The sequence below is a fragment of the Lepidothrix coronata genome, unplaced genomic scaffold, assembly GCF_001604755.1.
Source record: "Lepidothrix coronata isolate B3197 unplaced genomic scaffold, Lepidothrix_coronata-1.0 Scaffold16, whole genome shotgun sequence".
NCBI lineage: Eukaryota > Metazoa > Chordata > Aves > Passeriformes > Pipridae > Lepidothrix > Lepidothrix coronata.
In genome coordinates, this window is record NW_016690196.1 from 3,172,196 (window position 1) to 3,185,181 (window position 12,986).

At 41.0% G+C, this 12,986-nt stretch overlaps 1 protein-coding gene across 1 annotated transcript; it reads left to right on the forward strand.

Moving 5' to 3' along the window:
- Positions 1-1,223: 1,223 nt before the first annotated feature.
- Positions 1,224-6,184, forward strand: SULT6B1 (sulfotransferase family 6B member 1). Its single transcript, XM_017806583.1, is given in 9 exon segments — positions 1,224-1,449; positions 2,021-2,133; positions 2,382-2,471; positions 3,462-3,509; positions 3,511-3,592; positions 4,247-4,319; positions 4,321-4,339; positions 4,627-4,781; positions 5,708-6,184. Coding segments are annotated over 9 exon segments (948 nt in total). The 3' UTR covers positions 5,850-6,184.
- The last annotated feature ends 6,802 nt before the right edge of the window (positions 6,185-12,986 follow it).

The window sequence follows — 12,986 nt, forward strand, 5'->3', positions numbered from 1 at the left end:
ACCTGGCAGGCCCTGGTAGAAAAGCCTGTATGAGAGGTCTCACAGAAGAAATAGGAAAGCAGGAAGGAGAGAAATTATACATTTGTGCAGTGCAGTGTAGTTACAAGGTAAATATTTTGGATTTTTCTCCCATTTGGATATTTGCTTTTATATTTTCAAACCGTGCTAAATAGATTTCTTGCCCTAATTTCCTATAGCTTGCAAATTGTGGGGAAAAAATGCAAGACAAAAGGGTAAAAAATGAAAAGGAAAGATTACCTGCCCCAGTCTGAAACCAGAAATTTCTGGGCTCCTTCTTGCCCCTTGATGTGACACTCAGACTCACCAAGCCATATACAGGCTTTATTTACACCAGGCAGTAAATAAAAATGTCTCTGCAGGTCTCTTTCCCTCTTGAACCTGGGAGCCTGGAGTCTGGCTTCCTCTACCAGCTTCATGGGTGTTTTCTGTGCAGGGCTCAAACTCTTTGGCAGCATGAACGTGGCTGATGTTCATAGAGCCACTCACATAGAGCCCATTCAAAAGCTTTTTTCTTAAAGCTTTAATATTGCCCTCGTGCATTTTACTCATTAAGTATTATGAAGGTTAAATTACAGTAACGTCTCATTATATTAAAGGTTTCCCCCAGCTCAGGTGTGTGTAGCAGAGAGGAAAACTGATGCAAATAACTATTTATGAGGTAGGGGTGAAGGACAGTGGAGCTCTAGGAGTCAGAACTTGTGAGAGATGGATCACATGGTTGAGAAACCAGTAAGAGGATTTAGAGATTAGGAAATTTAGGTTTATCAGTTGTAGCTTGTCATTAAAATAAAATTTGTTTTTGTGCACATCTGGGCAGATGTGGGCACAGATTTGGAAACTCAGTGATTTTGTCTCTGTACATAAATGGGAGAGTGATTTAAATGATATGCATCATACAATATCATATATAAATATGATATTGGGTGGTTTATAAATGTGATATATGTATTATGATGTGTACACATTGTATATACTTTACTGTATAAATGACATCTATCTGCTGCTTCCATCCAAGCATCCTGAGGCACTTTATGTAAGATAGGGTGGAATTTATTTCTGCCTGGGAATAACTTTCCACTGAAAGCGTGAGGTTAAAGGTGCTTGCACTGTGTGTTCCATGTTAGTGCATCTGGCAGCTGTGTTCACAGGGCATTCGCCGCAGGAGGCAGTAGCAGCTCCACAGCTCCATCTTGGTGAGCTCCATGGGAAGCCCACAAGGACACAGGGAAGGTGCTGCAGGTCAAGGTGAACACACTGTTCCCTTGCTCTGTCCTGCCAGCAATCATCATAGCATCAGTGGGGCAAATGTGATTCATGGAAACCTTGGGGAAGCTGACTCCATGGCACAGCTCCAGGAGCTGGCCACAGGCTTAGGCTGGAGTGGGATGGGGTGTGGGGGAGAATTTACTGCAAGATCCCTTCCAAAGGGTGAGGGGTGGAGAGCATGCAGGTGTCCTATGGGTAAAAGCTCTTCTAGCACTTGTTCTGGCATGTGCTTTATGGAGGCAGGCACAACTGAGGACAAGCACCGGTAGTGCCATCAAATAGGTGACACAGTTTTGTCCTTGACCCAGGGCAGCAGAGAGAGGCAAACACTTCCCTCAGCAGAGGGAGTGAAGCTTCTTGCTCGTTCCTTCCTTTTCCTGCCCAGAACCTTCCCATGTTTTTCTCTGTAAAAGACAGGAAATCTCCCTTTATTGTCTGTCACTGATTGTTTTTATGAATATATGAAAAAAATGTAAAGTGTGTTGTTGAATCAGTTCTGCCCCCAGTGCTTTCCAAATACTAGCTATTAGTGAGTCAGGAAGGTCACAGTTAAGAAACTGTCAAGGATCTTGTTAGTGGAAAACATTATTTTGTTTAGAATCATTTGAATGCTTTAGTGTTATTTGTCATCCAGTGAGTATTATGCTGAATTAAACCACATAATTAGGAGGCTCTGAGATCTTATATAAACCTCTGATATGTTTTATTTTGTTCTTTGGGTTTCTTGGTGCAGGCGTGAAATGGCTTATCCAGATTTTAAGTGATTTAATATTTACAACTATTCAGAGTATGCTTGTAAGTGCAGAACTACAGTTTATTGAATATGGAGATGCAGGTAAATATCAGGTTAGTGAAAAGAAACTGTCGAACCTCTAAAAATCTGTTGTTTTCTCTTTCCTGCACTCCCACACACAAGTTATTAAAATGAAGTCATGCAGCAAGTAAAGATATTTCTCCTCAGAGGAGAAAAAAGATAATCTTGGATGACTAATGCCTTTTGATTAGGGGCTGTTTCACACAGGCGACTCTCACAAATCATTGCTGCACCCGTGTAATAAACCTGTTCCCACTTATGGTTCTGATTAATTCTAAAGAGGATGAAATAGATTCCATCTCCAGGGATTTTGGTAGCACATCTGAATTATTATTGCCTCCCTAAGTCTATTTTCAAGAACAAAGCTAAGGTGGGCTTTTTTTCTTTTTCCAAGAACAAGCCTCATCTCTCTCACAGCACCAGTGTGCAAGAGTAATTTTTGGGCCATATCGTTTTCTTGCACCCAAGCTGGTGGCACTGGGGGAAAGCTACTTTGAGACAGTGGCAGTCTGTTGATGCCTGGGCTGTCTTAGCATCCCTACAATTTACAGTAGCCATAGGAGTGCTGTAGTTAACATAAGCAAGGGCAGATGTAGAGCTGTTGCAGTGCTCTGAAATTGATGGGGTGTCATGATTTTCTTTTTTATGCTTCTCTTTTCTGTGCATGACTGTGGTGGGAATGAATGTGGCAGCAGTATCTCAGGGACATTGGCTGTCTCCTTGCAAAGAGTCACGTGGTTAAAACTTCAGTATTTCTGATACTCGGTCACTGAATGGTGGCAGATACATAGCACTTACAAGATGCACCACAGATGAAGGAAATAATTGATTAAGGGAGGGAGGTTTTTTCCATGTATTATTGGTATTTTTTCCTGGATGAGGCAGGAAAAAATAAAACATGTCTAACAAAAATATTTAATGTGTTTAACGTGGTTTCAGAAGTGTTTACGCTTCTCTGAGGACTACGGTCTCTTAAAGATTTCAAGAAGTCTAATGCCATACTTTGAAAAAATCAGAGATGATTGTAACAGCTGTGGTTTTCCAAAGGAGCTTTTCCTAGCAGGGGGTTGGCAAATGGCTCCTTACTATTTGCCAGGTCTTAGTTAGTTATGGGATAGTATTCAAGGACAATATTACAGTATTTCCAGTTACATCTTTTTATGACATAGGCAAACCTTAGAAGTGATAACAAGGTCTTTATTATAATTATGTTATAATTTTGTTCTCCATGTCTTAACTAATAAAATATTTTATAGCCCCCAGTATGTTATTGGTTGCAGAATGTTTGGTTATACTCTCATTTTGGTTGCCAGGGTAAATAAGTGATCTAAAATTGTTGACTTCTTTTCTCCTATTCCAGATAGTAGTGTTGTTTCAAAACTCTAAAGATACAGCTGTTTCTTTCATTTTGCCATTTCCACAACAATGTGACAAGCATCCCCAGTTACAGCTCTTGGAATGAGTTCTTCTCAGGATTAATGAAAGAGAATGGTATTGTTACAGTTACTGATTGTAGCTGCAAAAGCAACAGAAAAAAATATTTAAAAAGCATGTAGATGGGACCAGTGGGAAAACAGCTGTACTGTAATTAGTTTACTGATGGTCATATGTCATGATAAAGGAGGCAGCTGAATGCCAGAAGGGGGAGAATGTCCAAAAGATGCTTTGCTTCTGGGTATTTTGCTCTTCCAGGCAAGGGTGAGGGAGTTGCATGGCAGCTGGACAATGGCGTTGGGTCAACATTCTGACATTTTAGTGATGGAGAAAATGTCATAGATCTGAAGTGTTAATGAAATGGCAGTTTACTGTGTTTACTCTTTCTGAACATGAGGCCAAAAACCTCATTAGCAACCCAAATTTTAGATTTAGACTGATGTCAGGCTTTGTCTTTTAGGAGATGGTTGCATGACAACATAGTAACAGAAGGGAAGCACGTAGTGAGATTCATATTTATGTGTGGAAACCATTTACCTACAGAAGTTCAGAGAAAGTCTCTGTCATTCTGTTACACAGTACAGTGTACCATGGAAAGGATGGGCTGTTCCGTTTGTCTGCACTGACAGGCAGCAGAAGGCAATTTGTCAGTCAGAGAGAAGAAAGTATGAAAAGAAGGTCACACTGATGCTTTTTTTCTCTTCTTTACAGTTGGCTGGGGATCCTGTTTTGATCATGGAGTCACCTAGAACAAACACATTGAGGATGAGAATACTATGGTCATAATATGAAGACCTGAAAGAGGTAAAGCAGATGCTGTGTGCTGACAGGCAAAACACATCTGAATCCATTCCTTGAAATCTGAAATGAAGAGGAAATGGCATGGGTTTCTGAAAGAGCAAAATCAAGTTGATTTTAGCAACAGGTTGAGTTTGGCTATACAAAAGGAGAGCTCCAATGCAACACGGAAAACATCCAGTGAAGGAAAATTTATATTGTCTGTAGATGATGACAATGCACATCCCAAGTGGGTAACTCCCTTTTTTAGAGGAAGAATATTGCATGTCCCATTTTCACTGTATTACTTTCAGAACCTGACTGCCAGTGTAAAGCAGATAGCTGAATTCTTTGGATTCTCCCCAGCAACTGAACAGGTCCAGGCCATTGCAGAAAGGGACACTTTGCAGGCAGTGAGAGTTAAGGCTCGGGAGATTTCTGATGCTGTTGGCTTGATTCTTTTCTGCCAAGATAAATTCGTTTGTATTTTGCCAGAGTGGTGAATGGTAGATCTTTATCTTGGGCAAACAGAAATTTGGTTATCTTGGGCAGACAGGAATTTGGATCAATAGATGGTTAATCTTTATGTATAATTTTCAAGGCTAGGTGTTGTTTAAGAAACATTGATTGTACTTCAGGAATCTCTCACTTATTTCATCACAAGGGCCTATGTCATTCAGTAAAGCCCTGTATAATATGATTAGCATAAGTGCTCTACAAGTAGCAAACCCTTTAGTCAAGGAATGCACTAAGCACCAACTAAAACAAAGAATAATTTTATTTTGGCTTCTGTGAGTACTGGGGATAGCCTGGCACTTGGTCTACAGGATGCCTCTACAGATTTTTCTTGGGTTTCCTAAATAACCCTTGTGATTGCTTATCATGTATTGATTGCACAATCAACACGTGAAATCCACACACTCCACAGAGTGATCTGTCTTTTAGCCATGGATCAGGATAGAATCTCAGACAGCCTTCGACTGTGGGCTCTCCAAAATCTGGATTAGAGCTAAACTGCATTTTAGGGCAGTGTCTGGTTGCAGCTCACAAGGCTTTTGAAGTTAAAAGCCCCATCTTTGAACTTTCTGGATTGGTTTCACAGCTGCTGGTCACCTTCTATAGTCTTCTGCAGCTGTGCAAAGCGCATGTCAAACTTATGAAGGCAGAACAGTAGCTTCCTGTGGTCACTTTATGTTTACATGCTGTTGAGGACACCAAACATAAGGCAAACATATGAGTGTATTCTTGGGTCAGATATTTTTTTCTTACAGGAAAAAAAATTTAAAAAAATGGATTATCCCGAAGTATGATAATGAGAAAAGTTAGTCTTTTGTTTGAAATTATACTTTTTGGTCCTTAGAGTCAAGGGTAATAATTTACTTGTCTTCATTTTCCAGGTGTTTTTGGAGACTGGAAGATTCTTTTCACTGAAGCTCTGAACAAGGATGCCAAATTCTAAGTGTGCTTAGAAGGAATTAAGCTGGGAGTGAAGTATAAATATGATGACTATTGTAAGGCCTGGACCTCCTTTACATAAAAAACCCCACTAATGTTCAGGCTGCTTTTCATTCACTTCTGTTTCAAAACAGAAACCAGGACAATATCCTATTTAAAAATTTTGAATATATATGCAATATGCAAACCTATTTCTGCTGGCCTAACTCAAGAAAGCAATCCTTGCCTGTGCAGTTAGTATCACTGAGGTCACTGGATTCTCTTAAATGACTTGTAGCTCTTTGGCCTCCCTTGTATTTAACACTGATTTTTAGCTTTAATTTCTTGTTACCCAGTGGAATGCTGTGTGAAATATATATGTGGTGATTAAACATGCTGAAATCACTGGAAATGTGTTCTGTATGTTGGAAGTGATTTTCCAAGGGATTTTTTAAAACAATCATGAAGTATCATTTTGATTCTTAATTTCTAAGTTCATAGGATTCATATATAATTTTAAATTCTAAGTTCATAGTATAAAATGAAATTTCAGAAAGTTTTGTAGTTGTCTTTTGCTACTTTCTGTGTGCTGACAAATGTAAGAGAAAGGTAAAGGAACTCAGTGGTGAAAATTTTCTCCCCATTTCAGCAATATTATTTTTCTTTCCTCTGATAGTGTGAGGTCACTGGAAATGGAGCCTTTTCCTGGGTTGTCTGGGTTTGCCTGTTTTTGCTTGGGTTACTTTAAGCCTAGCTGTAGTCCATATGATCTCATAGCTAGGATGTGGATTTTTCCTGGATGTCTGTGTGGGAGCTTTGAAGTGTCACAGTCCGAAACCGAATGACTGTCCTTTGGTGAACCCAGGAGACAGTGTGCACAAGACAGTTTAACACTGAATGGTCTCTGCCCTTTTAGGCTGAAGCTTTCAGCTTCAGCTTTTTAACCTTGGGACACTGGTTAAACACCAGTCTTTGGCAGCTGGTTGTTTTCCCCACCAGAGACATTTCTTTATCTCCAAAAATTAGGAATACAAGGGAAAAAGTACTCAGAGAAAGAATATGTGTGTAATGGACACACAGTTGCTAATTTAACCAGCAGAGAAGGTTACAGTCTTCCTTCTCATAGTTTGTCAGATTCTCTTTCATGAATAATTGCTTCTGGTAGGTGGCTTGGCAGAAGGACTGTTTGTTACAGATATATTGGGTAAAAAATGTGCCTTAGACAGGCTGAAAACTCAAGTGTTGGGTACTTGAGGTGTTGATAAAAATGGACTCTGTGAGACCTTCTGCTGCACACTTTGTTAGCTGATGGTAAACACAACAAACTCTCAACCATTCACTGCTGATGAGAATCCCCTTCTAAAAGTTTGCCAGTGATGGGAATGATTAAACAGCTTAACTTCAGTTCATAGTTTGGAACATCTTGTCATTTTTTATTTAAGTCTCTACAAAATCTTGGTTTTCTATCTTTCCTGGCACATTACCTTTTAATTTTCTTAATAATCTTTTTCTGTCAACAGATGCCCGGACTTGTATTTTAATGTGTCTTTTTTTGTTCAAGTCCTAACACTGATCTGAATTTTGGCTGAATGATCACCTTTGGTGGGGATTAGCACCGTTTTACTTGTAACGCACTGCAGAGCTTGGCAGTGTACACTGGAAGTGTTGAAATGAGACTGGTTAGTGATTGTTACAGATGTTAATGTCAGGATTGATGCAAAGGAGAGAAGCAGAACAGCACCATTATGAATGAGAGCACACTGTATCAGTGCTGCGTCTGAGTGCATTGATAGAGCACTCTCTTAAAATGTCATTTATGTTCAGATGTTTATGGCCATAGATACAATTGTTCTGTACTGCTATTGCACTTTGTAATAGATGTAGATTGGATAATATGAAGAATTACCCAATAAAATATTCAGTTTGCATCTGAGTAGAACAATTTTCATATGATTATTTGGCTTCTGCAAAAACTTCAGATGCTTGAGGAAGACAGAAAATTAGTCTTTGACTTTGCTCAAAACGTGAGACAGTCAGGAACAGTCAGAAAATGAAAAGGGGCTGGGAAACTGATGTCTTGGGAGGCTTGTGTACTTGTGAATAATATAAGTTTATTGACGTATGCTTGTGGGGTCTCCAGTGAGTTCCCTCCTGTTTTGCATTTTACAAACCAGTGAAGGCGTTTTCATTACTAGAACACTCATTAGCATTCCCCCAGCAGGTAAATAAGTCATAGTTTCATTATTGTGTATTTCTGTTATATCCAAGGCAGTGTATATATATGCAGAGGAAAAAAAGAAATACTAGATAATCTTAGGCATTAGACATATGTCCCAATAAATGTTTTAAAAACTCAAACCAACAAACAACCAAAAATGGAGCACTTTCAATCTTTTGTCTTTCTGATTTTGTTTCTTACAGACAGTGATGGAAACAAGTTCTACAGATGTGGTGAGACCTTGTACCAGTGAGTGGGGGAGGCCCTGGGATCTGGTCTGCCCATGCCTGGGGGAGTTTGGGCATGGCCCAATGGATGCTGCCTCTGACAGGCGCCACTGAATAGTCACCCAGTTACACAGGGCAGCCCTGCCTCACAAGGATGGGGCATTAACGGGGATTGAAGGAGCAGCAGTGTAGGCTGGGCTTCCCTGCACCTCCATCCCTCCAATATCAGGTGTGGATGTCTGGTGTTGTCATGCCAGGGCCCTCACCATGCCTGGGGGAGGGAGCAGCAGGAAAACCCCTCTCACCTCACCTCAGGAGCAGTGGGGCAGTGGGAAAGCTCCATGGCTGCCACAGCCCACTGCCCTGGGGCTCTCCCACTCTCTTGGGCTGTCCAGAGTTATTATTCTATGTCTGAAAAGTACACCTTAGCTCTCGGACCTGGGACAAACGCAGTAGGGAGTTAGTTCCACCCCCGGTGACCGAGGGTGCCAGCCTTCCTGGGGTGAGCAGTGGTTGCAAAGTGGTGGTAAGTGTGGTAGGTCCTCCATGCTGTCCGAATCCTGAACTCATGAGGATTTTCTAGCAGTAAAGCCTGGCTGTGGTCTTACCAGAAAGAAAAAAACATGGTGTGGGAGAATGTGGGAGAACGGGAGCACACAAAACAAGTGGGTGCAGGATGGAAATCAGCTCTGAAGGTTGTATTTGTTTGATGAGTATGTTCCCCATATGACTGGGGATTATAATTTGGAGCAAAAAGCCTCAGGAAAGCCTCCTCCACAGTGGTGCAGCTGGGAAGTGTGCGTGTGCTGCAGAGTCTCAGCAGAGCAACAAATGTGTCAGAGTGCTGGGGATTGCTCAGACTCCTGATGTACCTGGAGCAGAGTATTCATGGTCAGGACTAAACAGGGCAGTAAACAATCTTCTGTGGTTATCAAATCCAAATGTCTCTGTGGCACTTAATTGCTTTTGCAGGCCATTTTATGCCTTTCCAGCCCCTGTGCCCTGACTGTTGTCATTTAAAATCAGCAATCTGAAGCACAAGAGGCAGAGTGTGTATTTTATACATGGGTGATTTCACAGTTTCTGGGCAGTGGAGGACAAGCCCTCCAGGGCTCTCTCATGTTGTATTTTTCACTGTGGATGTTTTGAATGGTTTACGATTGAGGCCATACAAGTGCTTTATCCACAAATGAAATGGGTTCCAGAAGCCCAAGGGCACCAAAAGAGATGAAAAATGCATTAATATAGAAAGACAACTATGTAATGCAGTAGAATAAGTATCATTATTAACTGCTGTAAATATAAGGCTGTCTGCTGGCATGACAGACTCTCCAGAATAAAAATAGCAGAAGTGGTCTGAGTTTGTTTCTGAAGGAAAACTGCTCAAAGTCCATAAGTAAATCAAAGTCATTGAGGGTAAAAGAAAGAGATAATACAGTGTTAGCTTGGGTACAGCTATGCTGCAGTCTTTCAGAAGCAGAGGTACATGCTGATGGCACCAAGGAAGTTGTATCAAAGAAGGGAATATGGCAAATCATGTTCATTGAGTAAGAAGCAGTTCAGCTGGAATCAAACCAAATACATCATCTCATTGCAATAGAATGAACATAAGTACAGAATAAATTAAAAGTAAGAAGCCAAAAATAAAAAGTCAAAACTTAGGCCAAGATCTCTTTGGGCAAATTGAGCCGCTCTTATGTACTGGCACATGGATTACATTTACACTCATTTATATCAATGTCCATGAAGTCTTGTGTCAAGATGCATTGGCTTCAAGGACCAAATCCTGCTCACTGCCTCTGTAACCCACTTATGGCAGCACATCACTCCCTGAAGGTCCCACTGCACCCCACAGTTGCCCTGCTGTCCCCTGAGGCAATGCCAGGAATGGTGTCCCAGGCATGGGGGCTGCTGGGATACTACAGCAATTTTATGGTGAACTTAAAGAGAGGAAAGGAGCTTGAAAAGGAATACGTTGAATGTTTGCTGTGTAGTTTGCATGTAGACATGAAGAAGCTCCAAGCTAGCCAGGCAGGAGTCAGCTCCAGCCTGGGAGCTGCGTAGTCATGATTACTGCAGTCCCCAGGACTCACATTAGCAAGAACCACAGGCCAAATTTATTAACTAACATAGTCCCTGGGCTACTTGTGTGCTGTGCCTTGGAAAGATGGTATAGACATTGACAAAAAAGAATCTAAGAAAAGATTTGCATAGATAAAATGAGATGTGTTTATTTAAAATAGCCCCACAAATCATCTGCCAGAGGGGCTGTTTTGGAGGCAGAGCACATACTAATTACTAGAGGCTGAAGGGAGAGGTGAATGCCAAAGAAGTGCTTTCAGGCTCTGCATTCCAGCTCTGGAGAGGGGGAAGGTAGGTTTTCAGATGTGCTACATTCTGCAGATTTTTCTAGCAGTTAGCTGCTATGGCATCTGCCTTCCCTCTGCCATTCCCATTTGGTGTGCAGGGCACAGTGAGCTTTGTTCTGTGATGCTCTAATTCTCCTCATTCACTGTATGGAGGACATCACCTGGGGGACATCAACTTGCCAGCCTGGGTTGCTTGGTTTGTAGATTGGCTGTTCTCAAGTTGGTCTCTCCGAAGGGGTTGTCAGAGGATGTGCATGGTTTGTTTAGGTCTTTGGTTAGTGGCTCTGCATAGCAGGTAGCTCTTGTGTGTTTACTCTGGGGTGCTGTAGTTATGGCCCTGCCCAAGGAAGTTATCCTGACAGACCCGTGGGATGGGGAGAGTGCATTGGCTTTCACTGACAAGCTTGTGCATTATTCTCTGAGCTCTGGAGGATGTACGCCACATCTGTCTTCTCCTTGCTACTTTTCAGTGCTATCACAGTCTTTCCACATTGCTTCTGTTTTCACCAAAAGCCCAGAGTGACTAAAGTTCTCGTTGACTGTGAAAAATTAATTCTTTGGTCTCCTCACACCGTCTGGCAAGGAATGTGTGGCAAGGGGTGTGCCGTGTTGAGAGCTGGGATCCTGACATCCTGGTATCCTGACATCCTGGTATCCTGGCATTCTTGGGGCCTATAGTGTAAAGGTGGCAGAGATACCAGGTAGTGTAGCTCTTCTGCTCTGCTGTTGGCAACCGTGGGCTGCCTCACTCTGCCCAGGCACTAGGGATATGGCAGTAGTATGGCTGGAAGTGGTGGAACCCATACCTGTATGCTGATTGAGAGCCTGAGCACAGCCTCTCTGAATGACATTGATGCACAGCAGTATGACCCAGATGAAAGCAGAGTCCCACAGCATGGATGCAATCGGCTTGAGTAATCCAGCTTGCCAACTCTAAGCCAAAGTTTGAAAGGTTAGTGTATCTCGAGGTGAACAGGGTGGGTAAATCCACGGCACCATGGAGCTGCTCATGGGCATACTGCTAGACATGTGAGTAAGCAGCTCAATATTGGTGCACTGCCACAGTAAAGCAGCGAATGAGTTTGTTTTGGGGGTGGTCTGAAAAATGGTGGTTGTTGTTTAAATATTGATACCTGCACTCACTAATATTTTTAATGGTAAAACTGAGTGCAATTTGATTGTGTTCTGGAGTGATTTTATATAAATCACTTCCTTTTAGAAATAGTTGTTTAGAATTAAATGAAATATTACATTGCTGGAGTTCACAGACTTTTGCTAACTTATATGAACACAATAGTTAGTTGGCATTTAATTTTGTATGTAACTTATCCAAAGTTGCAATGTTTTATAAGGATAATTGGTAAGGTGGCATGTAGGTGGTTTCTCTAAATGGCTTCATAGCATTTAAAAGGACAAAAGAAATTGCACACAAATAGTAGGTTATTAGAAATAAATGGCTATGCAATTATTCATAGCAGCAGAAATGGACAATTCAGCTTACAATAGAATTCTTCAGAACACTATAGCAACAGTATTTACGTGGAATAACATCTGAAATTTGCAGTTGGCTTTGTTTCCCATTTAGAATGCCTTGTGTAATTACTATGCCAGTCCCCTTTTGAAGAAATCCATTATAATTTTAATTATGTTAATTCTGATGCTATGAATAATTTGCCATATATTCAGTAAATTGATTTTTTTCCCCCCCTTAAATATGAGTAAACCATCTTATGAGGATATGTGCTTGATGTCTTTGGAGCCATCTTTTTCAAGTTTTTGCATAAGAATGTCATACAATTAATGCTGTAATTAGGAGTTAATTTGAGGTTGGGGAGAAAGTTTAGATCTATGTTTACTTTAAGAGAGCATAGCTGGATGTTGGGGATTCTCACAGCAAAACAAAAACCTTATTTTTATCTTCTGTGGACTATAAATGTTATCAGAAATTATGTGCCACATTCTGTTTTCAGATAAATGTTCTCCTTATAATCAGATGCTGTCATGGCATCAGTCTATTGGGAATGATTTTAATCCTTTAAGTGCACTCCCATGTATACTGGAAAATGCTCCAAGTTCCTTTCTGTTGAGGGGAACAGAAGGGAATTTATATTGTGCTCTTTTTTTTGTGCCATGGGAACACAGTCAGATTGCTGAGGTGCTGGCATTGGTTTAGTCAGTAAGTATTTGTTTTGTTCTATCTGTTTGATTACCAGGTTTGGCCAAATATATGAAAAGACCTATCAAAATGCCCTTCAGCAAAACATGGCATGATCCTGTCCTGCAAATGTCACATTACTATTTGTATTGCGACAACCCATTTCTCTGTGCAGATTAAAAAGAAAAAACCCAGTGTATTTTTGCACCATTACAGGAGAAAGATGTCAAATTACAGGAAAAATCCTGAGGGACAGTGGAGTCTCTTCAGT